The 21,321-nt window shown below is 50.2% G+C and overlaps 1 protein-coding gene and 1 long non-coding RNA gene across 2 annotated transcripts in view; one reads left to right on the forward strand and one right to left on the reverse strand.

Annotated features, from left to right (window-relative positions):
- Positions 1–21,321, forward strand: part of LOC148754936 (uncharacterized) — a 113,845-nt gene that overhangs the window by 46,306 nt on the left and 46,218 nt on the right. Inside the window, exon 3 of the long non-coding RNA XR_016019389.1 lies at positions 6,425–6,488. This is a non-coding gene — a long non-coding RNA (uncharacterized LOC148754936). The remainder of the gene's footprint in view (positions 1–6,424; positions 6,489–21,321) is intronic.
- The window catches only part of CFAP77 (cilia and flagella associated protein 77), a 119,243-nt gene that overhangs the window by 42,658 nt on the left and 55,264 nt on the right, over positions 1–21,321 (reverse strand). The window contains exons 2-3 of the mRNA XM_019728904.3: positions 11,230–11,329; positions 10,462–10,690 (exon numbers count right to left, since the gene is read on the reverse strand). Coding sequence (XP_019584463.3) covers positions 10,462–10,690; positions 11,230–11,329 — 329 coding nt within the window. The remainder of the gene's footprint in view (positions 1–10,461; positions 10,691–11,229; positions 11,330–21,321) is intronic.

A 21,321-nucleotide genomic window follows, 5' to 3' on the forward strand; every position in this document is an offset into this window, starting at 1 on the left:
GCAAGGCACCACGCAAAGTGATTTGTATGGCTGAAACCATACTAAATAATACACATTACTTAAGGACATCTAATGGTATAGCAAAAATGTGAAAACCTGGATGGAAAGCTTGCCGATTCCAAGCTCAGGATGGTCCCCGGGGAGCAGAGGGAAGCGCGTGGGGCTGAGAAGCGATGAGAAGGGGCTTCAAGCTGTATTGCTTTACTTCTTTAACAATAAAGAAAAGGATAGGAAGCAAATGCGGCCAGATGGTAACGTGTTAAATCATTAAATCCGAGTGGTGGGTTCACTGGAGCTAGTAATGGTGCTTCTGAACTTTTCTATTTGTTTGGAGAGTTTCTTCATAAACATAAAGATAGGACTGGCGTAACTGCTACTCAGGAAAGCATTTATACCTGTCATCACTTGGCTGATTACAACTCTTCACTGATTACACACCACTTTCATATATTCATATATTTCAAAATTACAACGGGCAACATGTAACAAAACTCCAGGACCAGCCATTGTAAAATAATAATTCTAAAGGCGGTTTTCTCAAAACTCAACGATTTCTACAATGCAGGACTTTATGTTAAGATGCTTTGATATTGTAGTGGGGTGAATGGTGAGTGGCCCCTGAAAAGGGATGTCCTTTCCTAACCCCCAGAATCCATGAATGTGAAGTGACCTTGTTTGGAAAAGGAGTCATTGCAGATGTCATTAACTTAAGGAACTTGAGATCCAATCACCTTGGATTATTTGGGTGAGTCCCAAATCCAATGACAAGTGTCTTTATTAGAGACAAAAGAGGAGAGATGTGGGGAGAGGCCATATGACAACAGAGGCAGAGACTGGAGCCATGTGGCCACAAGCCAAGGAATGCCTGGGCCACCAGAAGCTGGAAGAGACGGGAAGGATCCTTCCCTAGAGCCCCGGGAGGGAGTGTGGCCCTGTGGCACCTTGATTTTGGACTTCTGGGCTCCACATTATGAAAGAATAAATTTCTGTTGTTTTAAGCCACCAGGTTTGTGGTAATTTCTTACAAAGGCCTCAGGAAACTAACAGCTGGAGCTCAGTAGTGCCTGACAAGTCTGTGCCCAGGAAAGAGTCAGTCATCTCATGCATTCTTTGGCATTGGAATATTGGCTGTTCCCAACACTGGGGCTGGATCGCAAGCAAGCCATCTGTTCTTTCTCATGCAGTCAGTCAACAAACATTTATCGAGCACCTACTATATCCCAGGGGATACTGCAGTGGGGATACTGCAGTGATGTAACCCAAAGTCTCCCTGTGCCCTCTTTTCCACCCTCCTCTGCCCACCCAGAAACAACACGGATTGTTGCCTGTTTTACTTTGTGTCTTACTTCCTCTCAGTATCACCCGGCATAATGCCCAGCACAAGTGGGCACTAGATGAACACAGAGCATAGGTGGAGATAACAAATGTGGCCATGTGATTGTGGGCAAGTGTCTCTGGGCCTTCGTTTTCCCCTCTATAAAATGGGGATAAGAGAGTTGCCACCTAAAGGGTCCTTCTGAGGGTCACGTGAGTTTAGGAAACGGAAGCTGGTATTGCTATTAATCAAAATTAATGCAGGACACGGGGGGTGCAGCATGATTGGCTGCCTCCATTGGGCCTCCTGAGGGAAAGGGACTGAGCTGGTTGGTGCTCGGCACGACACACTCATTCTCTCTGGTCAGTCGGTGTGGCAGAAAGATGTGGGGTGATGTGTCTGGCTCAAGTCCTGGCTCTTCACGTGGTGCCAGGGGGTCTGGCTGGCTCCCAACAATACCAGTTCTTCTACGCGCCATGTCACAGGGGGCCACCGTGTCACTAGAGGAGCAGAACCAGCCGCATCCCAGAAACCCTTGTGTCGAGGTTAGAGGCTGCAGAGGCGAGAAGGGGCCCATAACCAGGCCAGGCACGGAGCCCACTCCCCACGCTTTGCCCACTGAGGCGGGCAGGTGAGGCCCAGCTCTGGAAAAATCAAACACAGGAGCCTGAGCCTATGTGATGTGATGCCGGGGAGGCCCCAGGGGGAGCGGCCACCGCCTCGCAGCCTCGTTAGCGCGCTGACCCTGGCCCCGCTGCTCCTGATGGATGATGGGGTTCCAGCAGGACAGGCCCCGGGGGAGCGGCAGCCCTATCCATTACGGCCCATCAGCGCCTCCCTGAGCCCTCCCTGCTCCAAATGCCATGAGCTGTGGGCCGGGAATAAATCTCTGTCTGGGCCGCAGGAGAGCTGAGAGGGGAAAAGGCAAAGCATGAAAAATGTCTCCTCCCTGGCCCTGCAACAAAGCTGCCTTGGAGGAAGGCGCGAGCAGGAGTTTGGGAGAGGATGGAGCTGGAGCGGGAGCTGCAGGGCTGGGGTCCCAGAGAAGCTGGGCTTCCAGGAAGGGAAGGGGGGCAAGACGGGGTCCGCAGACCACACCTTCCCCCAGCTGCATCTCCCTGCCTGGGCCCCTTTTAACAAAACTCCCTCCAGATCAGGTCCATGGAAGCAGGCTGACTCTGAGGAGGAGGGGGGGCCCTGTTGGACCCAGTTTGGGGTGATGTGCAGATCTGGGGTGCCAGCCAACACCTCTGCCTCCTGTAAGAATCTGTTCCTACTGCTCAGTGTGAGGGTCCTGGAGTGAACTGCCTGGACATGAGTCCCCACGCTTCCATGTATCAGCTGTGACCTCTGGCTAAGGGACATAACTTCTCTGTGCCTGCCTCAGTTTCCTCGTGGGTAAATGGAGAATTAATTGGGTTACTCTGTGGAAAGCCGGGTCCCCACTAAGTGCTCGTCAGCACTGGCTCTTCATTGCTGTAGCTGTTGTTTGTAGATGCCACCCCACTGCTGGGGATTCCCTCCACGACAGGCAGCTGCACCATCATGGCCGGGGCTCGGGATGAGAAATGACTTCCTCACCCAGAGCCTGGCTCTGCCTCACGGAAGTGCGCAGCCTGTGGATACAGACAGCAGCTCTGGAAGGGGACGTGGCTCAAATCCTGGCTCTGTCATGACTGGCCATGTGGCCTTGGGCTAGTGATTCCCTGAGCCTCAGTTTCCCCATATATAAGATGGGAATAATAGCCTCTACTTGGTAAAGTGGTGAGGATTTAATGAGATGATGCATGTAACATTCTCAACGTTGTGCCCGTCAGCTGCTTAGCAAGGGCTCTGCAAATGTTAGTGATGAGTATTGCCCCGCCAAAACACACACTGGCCCTTGTTTTGTCCTCCTAGCAGAGCCTTAGAGAGTTTAGGACTGTCTGCATTTTTTTCTCATTCAGCAAGAAGACCTCATTCTTTTCATATTCTTTGTACGTGGTGTGGTCTTTCTCCCCCCCATCCCAACCACCATCCTGATGTCTCCCCTCTGGACATTCTCCTGTTTATGGGCCTTCCATTAATGTATGATTCCTCACACTTTTTAACTTGATGCTACAAGTGTGATCTGAGCAGCAGAATAGAGTAGAAAAGTCACCTCCCTTGTTCTGGACTTGCTACCTCTATTAATCTGGCCAAGGGACACAGTAACTGTTTGAGGCAGCATCACCATGATGGGGAACACAGCAGAGTCTATTAAATGACAGGACTCTCTCTCTCTCTGAGTCTCGAGTGGGCTGTTTCTTCACCTACAATAACTCTGCCTCAAAGCCTTAAAAGGCCCTGTACCATATTGCTCCCCAACAAATATTTATTGAGTGCCTGCTATGTACCAGGCTCTGGTGATATAGCGTTGGACAAAACTGACATTGTTCCCTGCCCTCCAGGGCCTGAGTGTCCAGTGGAGAAGACTGGTACAAAGCAGAGAACTACAGATGCCCCTCAGCTTATGATGGGGTTATGTCCCAATAAACCCACCGTAAGTTGAAAACATTTTTGTAAGTGGATAATGCATTTACCACTACACTGCAGAGCATCGCTTGTTGACCCTTGAGACTTTCTGGGAGCTGGGGCTCACTATTGCTGCCTGACATCGCAGAAAAAGACCAAAATTCAAAGTACCATTTCTTCTGAATGTGTATCGCTTTTGCACCCTCACAAAGTCGATAAATTGTTAAGTCCAACCGTCGTGTTTAACTACAGTTGCTGTCAGGGCTGCAGAGCAGACTGCAGGGCGGGGCTGGGGGCGTCTTTGCCGGGCTGGATGTATTAATGCCTTTCAGGTGAGACGAGGGGGTCTTTGCGAGGCGCACATACTCCCCCTTGTGGTCGGCCCGTTTCATGCAGCCGGGTTTCAGGCCGCGAATAAATCCCGAGTTGGTCTCCCCATCGTCGAACTGTGGTCAATCTCTGGGACAGATTGGGGCGTATTATTATTGTATAGGAGTTTGGGTGGGTGGCTTGGATTTTGGCCGATGGCTTCAGCAGAAACAAAATCACCCAGAGTGATTGATGGGGCTATTGTAAATTTGTAAAATAAATCTGCTTGGCAGAGAGATTCAAAACACCTGTCAGGCAGCAAACATTTGTTAACAGCCTGTGGAATTTCCTCCATCCTCCACATTTGTCAGTGTCAGGCTGATGATGCATCTGATAGCTGGGCGAGCAGCCGCTCAGACAGAATGGTGGGCTGGCAGCATCGCCTCCCTTTCTCCTGCGTCTTATTTTCCCATCGTCTGAACATGTTCAGCACCGGCACTGGAGGGGCCTAGACTAGACTAATTGGTGGGTTAACTAAGTATTCTGTCAACGTGGCATGTTGCTAGCGGCTTCCTGTACAGACCCCAGTGCGGTCAGATGTTCATGCGCTTGTTTAGCAAATATTTCCTGAGGACCTCTTCAGCAAGGGCACTGCGGTCAGGGGTGAGGACACTGAGGGTGCTGGGGTGAGCGAAAGCGGGCCTGGAGCTTCCAGGGCCATCAAGTTTCTGGACGCGCCATCAAGGAGTTTGTTTATTGGGAAGTAGGAGACCACTGAAGGTGAAGGTGAAGAGAAGTAACAATTAAGAGCGAAGTCACTGGGCTCTTAGGATGTGTTCAGATTAAGTTTAAAGCTTTCAGAAAGATCCAGATGGGGTAGCCTTACACAACACGCAGATATTCTATCTCAGCTCCCCTCTAGTGCAGAAAAAACTTAGGTAGCGCCCGCCCCCCGCCAACCCGGGTTCCCTCCATCCTCATGTTTGTTAGGCAGAGCAGCACCAGCACCACCATCACAGGTGTACAGGCCAGACCAATCCCCAACCCAGTGCGGAGCAGCCAGGGGCAAATGACTTCACTCCTCTGACCCTCTGTCTCTTCTTCTGTCCGATGAGGATGTAGGGGTTCCAACCTGCCAGTTACTGAGCTGTTCCGAGTTGTTTAAGGAGAGGATGGATCTGAAGTGCTCAGCTCAATGTCTGACATGTAATAGTAACAATAATACATAGTTGCCAGTATTAGTTCAAAGCCGGGTCTACCCACCTTCATCTGGCTCATGTCACACACTGACCTGCAGGGGCCTGTTTGCTCCTGGACGGGGTGATGGATCCCCCTGCTGGCATACTTGCCTTTGTGTGTGGCCTGAGGCTCCCAGGCAGGGCAGTGGGAGAGCCCTGGGTGCCCAGAACCTGCCAGGAGCAGCGCCAGCTGCCGCCCAGCTCTCGCTCTCCTCCCCTCCTCACCATCTCTGACTTACCATAATCGACAATGCTGGACCAATTAGGAGCAGTAACTATTAAGATGTGCCAAGGGCATGTGAACATTTGCAAACACTTATTAAAATGCATCAATAATTAAGTGCTTCTTTCATAGTTACATTTCTGGCCTCCAGACATGTCTGTTTATGGACCTTGGGTCGCAGCATGCTTTGAGAGCTGCGTTACGGCCTTACACACTGGTAATGAAAATTTAAAATTCTTCCCTGACTTGAATTCTGAGATTTGACAGTGAAGCAGTAGAGCAAGAATCCACGGGCTCTTCCCAGCTGCCTGATGCTAGAGGTGCGGTCTTCAAAGCCGGCCAGTCAGATGGGGTACAAATCTAGGCTCGGCCACCGAGCAGCTTTGGGCAGGGCCTGCACCCTCCGTTTCCTAGCCTGTCACGGACACAGAATGACACCTGCCTGAGAGAACTAATGGGAAATGTCTGCTGCATGGAAACTCAAGTTGCAGCAGCTTCTGTTAGTGCTGACCTACCATGATCGGAGGGAAAGGAGGCAGCTCTTAGCTTAGGGATCCAGATGACAAGTGGACACCAGTGGCTGCAAACTCGGTGCCCGTTAGGACCAGGCAGACATGAAAACGAGACAGCCAGGCTGGGTGGAGGTTGGAATAGACAGCAGAGCTCTCAGGGACTCTGTCCCAAAGGGGCGCTGGCTTCAGCCCTGGCCCCTGGGGCCAGGCAGGAATGTGCACCCAGGTCGCCTGGGCTTCTGACTTTGTAAGAGAACCGAGACATCCAGGTGTTTATATGAAATCTCTTGACTTTTAAAATGTGGCAACTCATTCAAACTTTTTTCTTTTTCAGTTCTTGCAGGGGCCAGACAAACATCTCTGTGGGTTGACATGTCTACGTGGGCCCCCTTTGCTAGGTATGTGCTTTGGTCTTTAGTTCCTTTTAGCCACAGAGGCTGGTGGGTTGAAATCTACCTTTCCAATTTAGTGACAATCTGTAACAAATTGGTGTGGACCAGGAACCAAACTGGCTAACTGGAAAGGAAGTAATTGAATAATCACCAGTTGGGTCCCATCTGGTACTGAAAGGTTGAGTGGGCAGGTGGATGGAGGTGTGGGCTGCCTCTCACATCTGTTTATTTTGTCCATCGTGAACTATATAAAGGACAAGAAGATTTGATATTGGAGGGGGGCAGGGGGAATAGCCGTGGTCAGAATTTTATGTCACATGGCAGTTACAACCTCCATTCTCGTTAGCGTCCTTAGCTTCCAGTGGGCTTCTCGTGTGTTTAGTCTGAGGTGGGACTTTATTTCCTTACATATCTGTAGTTTTCAGTCAATGGCGCTCGTTTGTTTCTTTGTTTATTTATTTATTGGACCAAATCACCCCAACAACTCCTCGGGTAGTCGGATGTAATCGGACTCGGTTTTAAACATGCTTTTAAAGTAAAGAAATAAATACAATGGAGTCTCGTAAAAGGTGATCATTAGAGAATGGGCCTTGGCCCCATAACTTTAAAGTAATAGCCCCATTATGAAGGGGGCGATGATTTTGTAGCTATTCTTTGCATTCATGGTGTCAGGTTGAGGGGCTTTGCGGGCAGGTTGGGCATCTCCGTAAAAGCTTTTCCAGCAGCCATTTAACCTCCATTTACGAAGAAATAAAGCGAAATTGATGTTGATTTGGGCCTGCTTTGGGGGATATTTTTGTTCCATAAAAGCCCTTTTGCTTGCAATTTGCTGAGCTGCCCTGTCACATCAGAAAGGGCTGCTGCTGATAAAGATAAAGCTTTATGGCCACAGTATTTGCTGCTAACAGCAACCTAATGCAACATTTTCATTTCTGTGCAATTAATGTTAACGTCCGCTACGAAAATTGTCATTAAATACCATTTTAAAATCCATTCAATTTGCATATGCAAAGCCCATTTACCATCACAGAAGATGTAGCAGGCACTTCATCACGTCCTTTCCCTGGAATTGTAGCCACTCGATTTTTATAGCAATTGAAGATTTTATATTGAAAGCTAGATGATAATGGATATCCTTCTGATCCCAGCTGACTTCAGCTTTTCCACTGTATGTGGGAAAATGCTGCCCCAGTATCAGAAACTGTGGGTGTTCACGATGCACCTCTGTCCCAAGGAGGCAAGACATGGAAGAAGAGCCCTGGACAGGCAGCTGCCAGCCTGGCTCCAGACCTGGCTCTTGTCTGGTCACAACTTGCCGTCTGACCTTGGGCAAGCCTGAGCTTCTATTTTCCTGTTTTAAACAAGGGCTTTGAATCAGGTGACCGCTGATATCTGCGTATTTCAATATTTTATATTTTTCAATATCAGCACTCTAAATTGAGAATCCAGGTTAAGCCTGGCTGTGAACTTGGGGAGGTCAAGTATGAACTTGGGGAGGTCAAGTACTCTCTTCTTGCCTTTGCTGTCTGTAACTCTACCTATTGCCTGCACAGGGTTTTAATGACAATGCAATGAAATTGACATGGAGACAGTACGTACCTGAGAGTCCCAGAATGCTGGGTTATGCTGTAATTTTTGTAATGTTAATATTTACAGATCAGGAAATGGAAACCCTGGAAGGAACGAGAGTTGGAGACAAAGCTGGGACTAGGACGCCAGGCTGACGCAGCCAGGGCTCCTTCACCACACCAGGCTGTCTGTGAGACACTGGTGACCAGCGTGGACAAGTCTAGTGAGCTGGTGCACAGCGGGGACTCTCTGTCCCTCTGCACCCTGGCAGTCTGTGAGAAAAAGGGCAAGGAGGGCACACGTGCTGAGGGGCTGCAGGTGAGCGGGGCAGGGGCAGTCCGGGAGACACCCAGCACTGCAGGGGCTGCCTTGGGGCGCTGTATCAAAGGTGGGGTAAGGACCGTGTACAGACGATGAGTTCATGCAATCCAGAAGTGACTGTCCAATGTGTCTGTGGTGTCGCATTCGAGGTTTTGAGGGCTGGTGAATAGAAATGCATTTCTGGTGAGAGAGATGTGAGGCCATGCAGGTAGGAAAGCTCACTGAAGAGATGATGCTGAGCTGAACTTTGAAGAACAAGTAGGTTTTACCAGTTAGGATGGTGAGAAAAGGCAGAGGGAAAAGCATATGAAAATATGGTGGCATACACTGGGGAAAACAGCAGGGAGGTTCCTCAAAAAATTGAACACAGCATTACCATATGACCCAGCAATTCCTCTCCTGGGTATGTACCCCAAAGAATTGAAAGCAGAGATTCGAACAGGTATCTGTACACCCGTTCACAGCAGCATAATTCACAATGGCCAAAAGGTGGAAGCAAACTAAATACCATCAGTGGATGATGGATAAACAAAATGTGGTCTATACGCACAATGGAATACTATTCAGCCTTTAAAAAGACGGAAATTCTGACACCAGTCACAACATAGATGAACCTTGAAGACAATATGGTAAATGAAATAAAGCCTGACACAAAAGGGCAAATGTTGTATGATTCCATTTAGATGAGGCATCTATAATTGTCACAGACAGAAAGGAGAATGGTGGTTACCAGGGACTGAGGGGAGGGAAGAATAGAGAGTGAGTGTTTAACAGGGACGGAGTTTCAGTTTAGGACGATGAAAAAGTTCTGGAGATGGATGGTGGGGATGGTTGCACAACAATGTCAATGTATTTTAATGCCACTGAACTGCACACTTAAAAATGGTGACTCTTAATGTATATTTTACCACAATAAAAAATGATTAGAAAAAAATAAAATAAAAAATAAAGAAGGAACAGCTGAAAACAAAGAGAAGAAAGTATGATGGCGTAGCCAAAGGAAGGTATCAGCCTAGGAACAGCGAGAGGTGGGAAGGAAGGCAGGCTGGGGATGGACTGCCAAGGGCCTTGGATGTGGGCGAAGCAGGGCACTGCTACACAAAGCAGCCAAATACTGGCTTTTCAGTCACAGGCATCTGGGTGGGGCTTTGGGCCGCTGGAGGTCCCAGGCTACTTGCTCCTGGCTGAGAGCAGTTCTTTCGTTTATTTGTACTGTGCAATGTGCAAATAGCAGTAATTTTGTAATGATGATAAGCTTATGCTGCGATATAGTGTGGGTTAGGTAGCCCTGCTGATTTTGCTTGCTGTCTTACTCTGCAGTCCCCCTTCTGGGAACAGAACCCTTATTTCTACACCACCCCCAGTGGATTGTGGGAACTGATTCCAACCACACCCCCTCCAAGGAGGGGCAAGGGATCGGGCCTGGCCAATCAGAACATCAGAATCCCCTGGCCTCAGCAATTGGTTCAAAGGCAGACATGTGACCCAAGACTAGCCAATCAGTGTATTTCACAAACCTTACAGTGGCTGTTTCAGGGATAGGCACGGCACCAAAGAATCTTGATCTCAAGGATTTTATAGTTCCTATGCTCTTCCCACTAGAGTCACTAAGAGGATAGGACATCAGAATGGAACTGCTCCTGGCCATTTTGCCATGAGAGGAAGAAGCTTACCGAGAACAGAGCCCAAACTGGGATGCATAGCCAAGACATGGAGAGACGCACCAAATGCTGATGACATGGCTCGATTGCCTAGATCCAACTATGCCCCAAGCTCTGCCTCTGGGCTTTTCAATAATGTGAGCCAATAAATTGCCCTCAAAAAAAAAAAAAAAAAAAAGAAAGGCAGTTTGCGTTGAGGTTGAGGACATGCAACCACATTTTACTTTTAGAGAATGTCATGCCTGCCAGGGTTGGGGCATGAGTCACCTGTCGGCCTCTGAACCAATCGCTGTGACCAAGGTTTAGGAAAGACATTGATTGGCCGGGCCTGGATCACTTGCCCTCCCTGGAGTCAAGAGTCATGCTCCCAATACTGTTCTCTAACTTAATCACAGCCTATGGTGAGGATGGAGCCTAAAGTGCCTTACCGTGACCGGATCCCAAATGTCGTATCTGGAGGGAGAGAGGGCAGTTCCTTCTTCATCCTCCGGTCATCCTGGTCACTGATGCGGACGTCATTGAGCTGACGGTAAAGGAGGTTCTCAGGGGCAGTTACCAGGCCAGCTCTCACGGCCCCGCGATTCATGGCGATGTAATTCCGGGTCAGCTCGTGGGGGCAGGGGGGCTGCTGTTTAAACACATGCCAGTGTCCGATGGCTGAAGGCAGGGAGGGACAGACCATGTGCAGAGGTCAGTCTGGGAACTAAAGCAATCCCTGGCGTCTAGGAAGAAACGGGGACCCATGGGTCCTGTACCTTCCCAGTAACCTGGAGTAGAACAGCCCCCCTTGGCTTCCTGGAAAGGGAGGGGTCAGGATTCCCAGAGATTCCAGAGGGAGCCTGAGCGCTGCCTGGAGCTGGCTTCACCTGGCCGTGACCTCTTTGGGTGAGCACCCTAACCTTGATTCCTACCCAATCCCGAGCGCGTTCTGTACTTGCAGCTTTAGTGGCACCGCGCTCAGTGTCTTGCCTGAGGACAAGGTTCCACACTGGCTGAGGTCCTTGCAGTTTCCCTGACTCCGTAGACCTGGACCCTGCTCGGTCCTCCCGTCTTGGCCAAGCCCAGGCTGTGGTTTCTATTAGAGCTGTGCTGCGGGGCAGGCCCCGGGGCTCTTTGCCTGGAGCGTGGCCAACTGCCAAGTGGCCAGCCTAGGTCAAGAGCTCAAGCCCCTTGGGTTCCACAGCGTGCTTGCTCACCTTCGGGGACCCCTCCGTCCAGTCCCCGGGTGTAGAGTCCGTAATTAAAATTAATTCCAGGCAGACTGTAGCTCCTTTCCCGGGGCTTCCCGAGTTCAGCCTGTTGGGAGAAGGACAGAGAACAAAGGTGAGGAGTGGAATCTCAGACCAACCCTGTTATGATAAACTCGGCAATGGGGAGTCACCGGGTGCTCCGAGTGTGGCCGGGCATTGAGCCACCTGACTGTGTGCTCACGCTAAGGGGCCAGTGAGGGCAGCAGAGCCGCGCCGGGGGTGGTCCCGTGAGAGAGGGCCATGCAGTCCCTGCTCCGAGCAGCTGTACTTGGCGTCCAGCCTAGGCCTGCCCGGCTGGAAACATCTCAGATGTGGATGTGCTGAAGAGCCCCGATCCCGGAGACTCACCTGGAGGCCACGTCGAGGAGGGGGCATCTTTCCTGCCTCTTTATTCCTACCCAGTGACAAGGCTCACTGTCGCCCTTGGCAGCTGAACAGCTAGTCTCACTCTCTGGGTCTCTGGTGAACTCCTCCCTGACGCCCCCACCCTCCCCCCAACCAGAAGGGGTTTGTAGGAACAAAATTGTTGTATTCTCCACCATGTTGATTCCCCCCATTTTATAGATAGGGAAACTGAGACCTAGAGAGGCGGAGTCATTATCTCATTATCCGGGGCTCCTAAGGAGTGGGGCTGGATTTCAAATGCAGGTGTGGCTGGGCTCTGGGCTGGAGCTCTTAGTCGTTTGGTCACACTCCCTGTCAGCAGCTTCCCGAGCTCAGAGACCCTACCCTGGAGGGTGCTTAGAATGCCATCATCTTCATCACCATCGATGAGCATTTGCTGGCTTCTGTGTTCTAGACACAATGTTCAGTTTTGCATATGTTTCTGTCAGTCCTAACTTTCTCCTTTCATTTCATCTACGTCTCCATCTCTCCAGCTCCCAGGGACCTGGGCACATAGAGGTAGATAGATGATCAGGGAGCAGCTGTAATGGCTCATCACTGCCTTTGGAATAAACCCCTCCCTGGGGCTGGCAGTCCAGGCCCTGCTCCCTCCACCATCCACCCCTGCAGCTGCCTCTCCCAGGCTCCCCCACATGGCCCTGTGGTTTTGGCAGAGTAGCCTACTCCCCTCCCTCAAGGGTCTGTGGGTGGCCCAACCTCCTGGAATGCCCTTTGCTCCTGGCCTGCCCTCCCTACTTCTTGTCATTCTTCAAGCTCCCACAGGTTCACAGTGGTCTCTCCTTCACCTGGCTCTGGTACCTCTTACTATCTGTTCTGCTTATTTGGGGCTTAGGACTTAAGTGACCTGGATTTCTATGAACAGACATGCTAGGCCAGCCTGCCTGGATGAAAAGTCCTACACGGCCAGAGCCATAGCCTCTATCACCTTCTTCTTTTTGGTGGTACATAGTAGGTGCTCAGTTAATATCTGCGATGAAAACCTCTTCCTCTGGGAAGTCCCCTCAGGTTGCCCTCAGTCCAGACAAGCTTCCTTGTGTGTGGCACCGTAGGGCTCTGATCGCCACCTTCAGGGCACTTTCAAAATTACACAGTAATACCTACTACAGCAGGGATGGGCCTTGACGATATGATGATGCTCATTGAAGAAGCCAGTCGCAAAGGACCACGTATTGTAGGATTTCATTTACATGACCTGTCTTGAATAGGCAGACCCACAGAGACAAAGGTATATCAGTGATTGCCTACAGCTGGGAGGGGGAGTGGAATGGGACGATGGGGGTGGGGGGTGATGGCTAAGGAGGTGTGGGGCTTCTTTCAGGGGGAAACGAAAATGTCCTAAAATTGACTGTGGTAATGGTTGCACAATTCTATGAATATACTAAAAGCCATTAGACAGTATATTTTAAATGGGTGAATTGTGGGGTGTGTGGGTTATATCTCAGTAAAGCCGTTAAGAATTACAAAGTGATTAAGTTGTTAATTGCCTGATAATCAGTTTAATGTCTGTCTTCCCCAATAGACAGTTTGCTCAGTCTTTATTTATTTATTAAAGGTTAATTAAAAAAAATTTTTTTAAAACAGACTTTCTTTTTTAGAGCAGTTTTAGGTTCATAGCAAAATTAGGCTAAAGGTACAGAGAGTCCCCATAGGCCCCCTGTCTTTCTATTTTCACCCCTATTTTTCCAAGGGACCAGCATAGAACTGATGCCAGTAAATAGGGGTTGAATGGATGAGTGAATGAATGAATGAATGAAATGCCTACTTGGAGACTCTGGCAGCTCTTTTCTACACTGAGCCTGATCAGTTTGCTCCCTCTTCTTTCCCATCTCAAACCCTGGGCCCTGACCTTTCTCGGGAGCTCCGGAGTTCTGAGTTCCAGGTGGGTGCGTGGGGCCTCTGCTGGGTGGTTTGTTTGAATTCCTTGCACATGACTCACTCTGAGCTGCAGACAAAGCTCTGGCTTCTCATTTGTTTATGAAAATGATCTGGCCTCTCTGGTGACTGCCGGGGAAGTTAATTAAAATGTGACTTCTCCGGGAGAGGCCCCCCTCCCTCAGGGCAGGTGTAGGTGGGCAGACTTCCAGCTGGCAGAGGACCGACAGACAGACTCAGGAGCTGGCTGCCATTCTGGGCGGGTGGAGGGGGCAGGGAAGCAGGCAGGCTCTCCACGCTTTTTAGCGAGGGTTGTCTAAGAATCAACAACTGCCGAAGCACACAGAAGGCTTCACTGCAAAAATCATCCCAGTGGGAGGTTCATTCATTCTTTCCCTCCACAAATATTTATCTTTGACCTATTCTGCACCAAGCCCTGTGCCTGGAGTTCAAAGGTGAACAAAGAAGATGCATAGCCCCTGCCATTAGGACATTCATCGTCTTACAAAAAGGACAATTGAACAACTAATGACAGTTAAGTAAACCAGGGGAGGTTCATGACAGGAGCCCAGGTTGCCTCTAGCTCTAAAAATCTGTGAGTCCATAGAGTGAGACAAGATATTTGCAATACATGTATCTGACAAAGAACTCTTATCCATCATATATAAAGAGCTGCTACAAATCAATAAGGAAAAGGCAGGAGATCTTATAAAACAAAATGAGTAAAATATTTCAATAGGCGCTTCATTAAGAGGATGTCTAAGTAGCCAAGACTCATACGTCAAGGTGCTCAACCTCTGGGAAATGCAACATAAAAACTCAATGTCTGGTGAAAATGTAGAGTAACCGGAACACTCATGCACTTGGTGGGAGTCTGAACTGGTACAATCACTATCGAAAACTGTTTAGAGTATCTATTAGAGCTAAACATATGCCTACCCGATCACCCCCTCTTGGACACCCAGCAGAAGGGAGAGCCCATGTTCTCCCAAAGATATGCGTGAGAATGCTCATAGTGGCTCCATTTGTGAGAACCAAGTTCCAGAAACAACCCAAAAGGCCATCACGGTGGATAAAAAAGTGGTGACATAATCATTCCATAGAATACTCCATAGCAGTGGTTCTCAATTGGGGGATATGTTTGCCCCTTCCCTCACCCCCCCAAGGACATTTGGTCATATCTGGAGACATTTTGGGTTGTCACAGCTTGGGAGGGAGTACCACCACCCTCCATCTGGTGGGCGGAGGCTGGCGATGCTGCTAAACATCCCACAGTGCACAGGACAGCCCCACCCCCAACAGCAAAGCGCGATCTGACCCCACATGCCAGCAGTGGCAAGGCTGAGGAGCCCTGCTGTACAACATTGAGAATGGGAGAGCAGCTATACACAACCACACGGGTGGTTCTCACGCCACGTGTGGGGTGAAAGAAGCCGGACACGCAAGGCAGGCACTGCTCCACGCAGATGAAGTTCAAACTCAAGCACGACTCATCGGGTTTGGGGAGTCAGAAGCGTGGGTCCCCTTGGGCGGGGAGAGTGGCTGAGAGGGCAGCACAAGGAGGCTTCAGGGGTGCTGTCCTATTGTTTCCTGACCTGATGTGGGCGACCTTCGCACCCATTCGCCTGTGACTCCGGCCAGACGTTGAGAAAGCAATGGCTTTTCCCTATCCCCCCAGGAAACAAGTACTGCATAAACACAACGAAAGAGAAACAGCAGCAGCACACAAAAGCAACTTATTGGTTCCCAGAGGGTTCTCTGGGACTGTGTTTCTGAGACTTATATGGTGGTGATGGTGGTGGCAGGGTGACATCAGGAAATCTCTAAGAATGCAAGGCTGGTTTTCTCACGTCCTCCGACCTTTCCAGACTGGCATGTCGTCCTTGAAATGGAGTAGAAGTCCCCAAGAACTTGCTGAGAAGCAGATTCAGCCCCTCCCACCCTGGCAACTGGACTTCCTTCCCTCTCAGCCAGGTTACTCGTGGCTGAGAAGGCCACTTGCAGGAAACCCAAAGGGCCCCTGGGCCTGAGAACAGCTGCAGAGCTTTGCACAGGGGTCCTGCCCAAGCTGGAGCTGTGGGAGTTTGCCCTGATCGGTCCCTCTATTCCACTCGTCCCCAAATACCTCCCATGCTTGAAATTCCACCCTTGGCAATTTGGTCCTTTAGATTCAGGGGCCGCGTGTCTCAGAGAACCTGCCTTCACATGTAAATACCCCAGTATTCGCCCATTGCCAGCTCATCTGCCCAGTCAGATGAGCTAACTGGACATAACGTCCTGGCCCCACCCTGGTACCAACACCGCCAACCACAGCTACACCTGTAATCATGGAGACCAAGAGCTTGGGTCCATGTGGGCGCTTCACCCCATTACTGCCAAGGCTTAGAGCAATCCTACAAAGTGGCTATGACTACTTCTGTTTTCAGACAGCGTTAGTGCCTTATTTGCTCAACGCCGCACAGCTAACGAGTGGCCAGGCTGGATTTGAACCCCCATCTGACAGCAGTCTTTGCTGCCCCTTCACGACTCGCTTGGCATTTAGCATAAACTACCCCTGGCCAGCCACTGTCTTCACTGTCTTTCGTGTGCACAGATCTTAGCTCTGCAGGAAGGTTGTACGCACGCCTCCCCCTCCCACCTCCAAACACACGGAGCCCATAGCCTTCCTTATGTCCAGGAGACCCCAGGGAAAGTCTGTTCTTTGATGTCTATACTGGGGGTTAAGGAAGTTACTGTCACTTCAGAAAACACTGTAGGCCTGAACTGAGCTGAATGCAGGACAGCTACATCGTGACTGGGTCAGAGGAGGGGTGGGCAGGAAAGGGAAGAAAGATACAGATCTTGGATTGGCATTTTGAGGAAAGCTGACCTGAAGAAGACTGCAGTGGGGCGGGAAGGGCAGGCAGGAGAGCTGAGGGTTCTTCGAGGGGCTCCCTGGAAACAGGAAAGAGCTTTGAGCCAGAGGTGGGAGGGCCTGGCACTGACCCTGGGCCTCCTTCCTCCCTTTTTTCCTTCCTTTTTTCCTTCCTTTTTTCCTTCCTTCCTTCCTTCCTTCCTTCCTTCCTTCCTTCCTTCTTTCTTTCCTACCTACAATGAAGAGCTGGCCGACAGACGGGTCTGCTGGTCTTGGGACCTCAGGGAGCTGTGCAAAGCCAGCTAAGGACTAACAAACAGGTGCTCAGAGGAGTTCCTGACCCTGAACTTTTGGATGCACAAGCTGGCGGTGACAGACATCTGAGATCAGCTGCTACTGAGACGCAAGGGGACTGGAGGCCTGACAGTGTTGGTCACCTGCTTTTCCATGGCAACCCCACTCTGATGTCCATGAAACTGACTGGATGTGGCCACTGATCTCAGCTTTGAGCAGCCACCCGTGTTCCCTAGCAGCCAGCTTCACCAGCCCAGAACAGGATGAAAGATTGTACAGAGGCAAAAGTGGCCTCCTAGTCAGCTCTCAGGCTGGAATGTGCAAAGGTCCTGGGGCCGATGGCACAGATGGACTGTCGGGGCCCGTGCGGGCTGGGAGCACCCTGCCTGCACCAGGATCCCTCGGAAGCACCACGGTCTCGTTCTTGCAGAAGTAAAGAAAGCAATGGGGAAGAGAGGCAACGTATTGAGCACCTCCTACATGCAAGCCTCCTGCGATGCCCTCTACCCTCATTTAGCAAACCTCTTTATTGAGCACTTACTATGTCCTGATCGCTCCTGTGCTTCTCCATGAACTCCGCCAAGCCCACTGTGAGGTAGGTTTCCCATTTTACAGATGGGAAAACGGAAACGTACAGAGGTTCACACTAGCTCCAAGCCACCTAGGTCACAAATAAGAGAGCTGGGGTTAAACTGAGCTCTCTTGAAAGTTGTAGCTCTGTGCTTAGCCCCTCACAACAACCCTATCTATGAGGGAGGCCACAGTGTCGCCAGTGCACAGAAGGGGAAATCAAGGCTCAGAAATGGAACAGACCAATGAACCCCTTTCCTCCGCAAAAGCCAGGCCTCCTTGCATTTCTCATTTCTTATGACCGAATTCTGAGGCGCCTCATGCAAAGTCCTCAAGGTCTTTTAAGAGGCGCACCTCAGCTTTGCACACAGAGAACTGTGGGATATCGAAGCTATTCAAATATGGTTCACTGGCTGCGTCCCTTGTCGTCGAGGTGTGAGGGTCAAGAGGTGAACATGGAGAAAAGTCCTAGATTTGGGTCTGACCACCCCACCCTTCTCAGCCGCTTTCAAACTGTGCCTTTTTCTAAGCTTCCTCTGTCACAAAGTGGCTTGGCTGGAATACAACTCTGGGTGACAGCTGTCCCCATCAGCAGACAGCTTCATTAAACCTCATTAAGATGTCATCCCTCTCTGCCTTATTTCTCATCTCTCAGCTCTAATTAAAACCATCTCTCTTCCCGTCCCAGGGGTCCTGGGATTCTCTGGGCTCCTTCTGCACGGCAACTCCCTCTGCTCCCCAACGTGAAGGACCAGGCCCTGGAACCCCGCACTGGGAACCAGGCTGCTGGCCCGGAAGCCCCCTCGGAGCAGCCGGTCGCCAGCATGAGGACTGCTGGGGCTTTGCAGAGGCTAGCACGGTGACATTTCCTGCAGGCCTCTGCCTGAGGCATCAGAGCCTCGCCAAAGCCCATTTTCGTGGGACAATTTCAAAACAAGTGACCTGGCCTTGCATCTCAAGTCTAATCATTTTCCACTCAATATATCTTAAAAAAAAATGTAACCAGTCCCCATCCCCCACTGGACAGGCAGGAGTGGGTGAAGTCAGTGGGCTCTCTTTAGGGTGGCCTAAACTGGGTCTTGCTCTGGACAAACGGGCCTGTGGTCAGCTCCACAATGGTGGGTGTTCTGCCTGGGAGCTTGGTGTCCAGGTTCTAGACCTGCCTGAGAGCTGAGGGGCAGCTCTGCGAAGGACTCGTTCCCACTTCCTGGCAGTGGCACAGAATGCAGCTCATCAAGCCCCCAGCCAAGTCTCCACTAAATGAATGTTTGTTCGACAGTGGAAAAGCCTGCACTCACTTTCCTGCATCCTATTAAAGCGTAGTTCCGTGAAATCCCAGTTATGGCCTGGTAGTTATTAAATAAATATCTGTATATGGTGACTCCATGCATATGCACACACACCGTTTTGCTCACGGAGGGGTAGTTCATTATTGTAAAACAACTTAAGATCCTCGAATGAAAAGCACAATATAAATGCAAATTGTGGTCATGATTAGCATAGAGAATATTTATTTATTTCCATAATGAGGACCTCAGATAAACAACCGTGTGAAATAAGGTGCATTATGCATCAAAGGGCTCGGGCGTCGTCTTACAAGCCAGGATCTCTGAGCCGTGTGCCTGTGTGAGTGGCAGTTGAGCACCACGTAATGATACTGAAGCCACACCGAGAAGACCACGTCCACGTAGGATCAAAGGCATAGAAAATAATGTCAAGTGAAAGCAGAAGCACGGCAGAATTCAAAATTTTACATATACTATCCTTACAACCGTGTAAAAAAAAGAATTCATTGAAAAAGCACCGGAAGGAAACACGCAACCTAACCGATTATGAGTGTGTGTGTTAACAGTTAAGAGATAGGGGCCTTCGGGGGGGGAAAGGGGGAGGGTTGAGATTTCACTTTTATAATTTAAAACATCAAAAGGCTGAGTGACAGCATAAGTATCTATGTTATGACCTGCCAAGGTGCAGGTTCTTGTAGACATCACAACTCTGCTGTGAGTTTATAATGGGGGCGAAGGTTGCTGCCACTGGGCGGGGGAGGGGCAAGGGGAGGGGTGCCCTTAGGCCTGGCTGGAGGGTGGGGAACCCAGCGTGCTAATGTCAGGCAGAACTGAGTCCTGGCTCTGCCACTTTCTGTGTGACCATGGGCAAGTCACTATATTTGTCTCGTCCCCCGTTTCTTGACCTGTAAAACCTCCGCAGGCCACATAGAGCATTTAGGGCATCTGGCACAGGATGCGTGCTCAATACACAGTGGTTTCTGTTCCCACTGTTGTTGGTGGTGGTATTTTTAGAGCAGCTCTCCAGCTCAGGCCAAGGGGAGCCCCGGGCAGGGCAGTGAGGGCACCTCTCTAGGCGTCGGCCCAGACACCCCACTGGGCCCTCCCTTAGCTCTACCTGTGTTTTCCCACCCGCCCCATCCCCCCATCCTCTGGGGCAGCCCCAGCTCCCTTCGTGCTGCCAGTCCCGTTGTTGTAGCTGATGTATGGCCCTTGCCGCCATGAGGCGGTCACGGTGACAGGGCCTGGCGTTCCCTCCCCTCCCCCTCGACAGCTTGAAACCAGGTCCTTCATTTGCATTTACATGATCTCGCTGTGCAGCTTATGAGATCGAGAGATTTATTTGCTACTTAGCTTGATGTTTGATTACACTCAGAGAAGGCTGCAAGCAGCAAAGTGCATGGATGCATGGCTCTGGGCCCGCAGCCTCTGGGGGTCGGTAACTCAACAGCAGGTTTAGGTGGATGAGGGGGAAACGTGCAGCGTTCTGAAAAAGGCAAACGTGAGAGGTTGGAAGGAACAAACACCATGATTTGGATCTTAAAAAATTTAAAAGAACAAAAGTAATAGAAACTGGCTAGGCATCATCTGTGATTATGAACTGACCCAAATCACTCTTAGGAGGAAGCTCATTGTCCTAGGGAACGAAACCGAGAAACTTTTCCTCCTGGGCAGAATCAGAAGCTCCTAAAGGAGGCGGTGCCTCCAGCACAGGTGGGCGGGGAGGATCGACTCCCGCTTACAGGTACGGCTCTTGAATCTGAACGTCTGGTTCAATACCAGCTCTGCCAGTTACACCTGTGTGGCTTTGAGCTAATTGCTCAGCCTATCTGCACCCCAAGTTCAGATGGATAAAATGGGGAAAACAACATCCCTTTTTAGGTCCGTGGCTGAGATGAGTCAATAAGATGGCCTGAGCTCCGCTGTGGACCCAGAGCGGTTGCCCAGTAAAGGGAGCTGTGATGTGGACAAATGACCAGTTTCTGAAGATACGAAGGATAAAGATAAATGCCCAACAGACAGAGATCACTCGGTGTAGTGCTTTGCAGTCCAGTGTCACTTCTGTGCTTTGGGCGTTATCCACTGTGTGGGGTTCCATCCCAGCCCCTGGGAGGCCAGCTCACAGCTGGGGCGTGCTCAAGGAAGGCACACACGTTTTTCAGACAGTCTGAGCTGGGCATAGTTAGGTGCGGAGAGCTGGTTCCGTCTTCCCACGCCCGTCACGTTCCCAATGCAAACAGAAGTCATTGGGCACCTTACTGGGACTTGACAGTTTAGTGTTTAAGAACACGAGTTTGGGGCCACACCGCCAGGGTTGGAATTCTGGCTTCTCAGCTCTGTGTGACCTTGAGCAAGTTGCTTAACCTCTGAGCCTCAGTTTCCTTACCTATAGCACAGGCATAATGAGAGGGCACAGCTCATAGGGTTGTTGGAGCATGTCACAATGCAGGGCAAGTTCTAGGCAGAGAGCCTGGAAGGTTCCTAACAAAAGGCAGTGCTGCTAGCCAGTGGTTCTCATGAGCCTTGCCACCATTTTGAATCATCAGCGACTTTGTCTCCATTTGTGTGAATGGAGAACTAGCTATAAAATTAATATGTCGATTTGATGGTTCTTCGAAAGTTAAACATAGAATTAATTACCAGATGACCCAGCAATTCCATTTCTAGGTATAGAGCCAAAGGGACTGAAAACAGGTGTTCAAGCTAATATACATACATGCAAGTTTGCGGGCGCATTATTTACTCACAAGAGCCAAA

This window comes from Rhinolophus sinicus, chromosome 16 (assembly GCF_057876585.1).
Source record: "Rhinolophus sinicus isolate RSI-liver-muscle chromosome 16, RSI-T2T, whole genome shotgun sequence".
Lineage (NCBI taxonomy): Eukaryota > Metazoa > Chordata > Mammalia > Chiroptera > Rhinolophidae > Rhinolophus > Rhinolophus sinicus.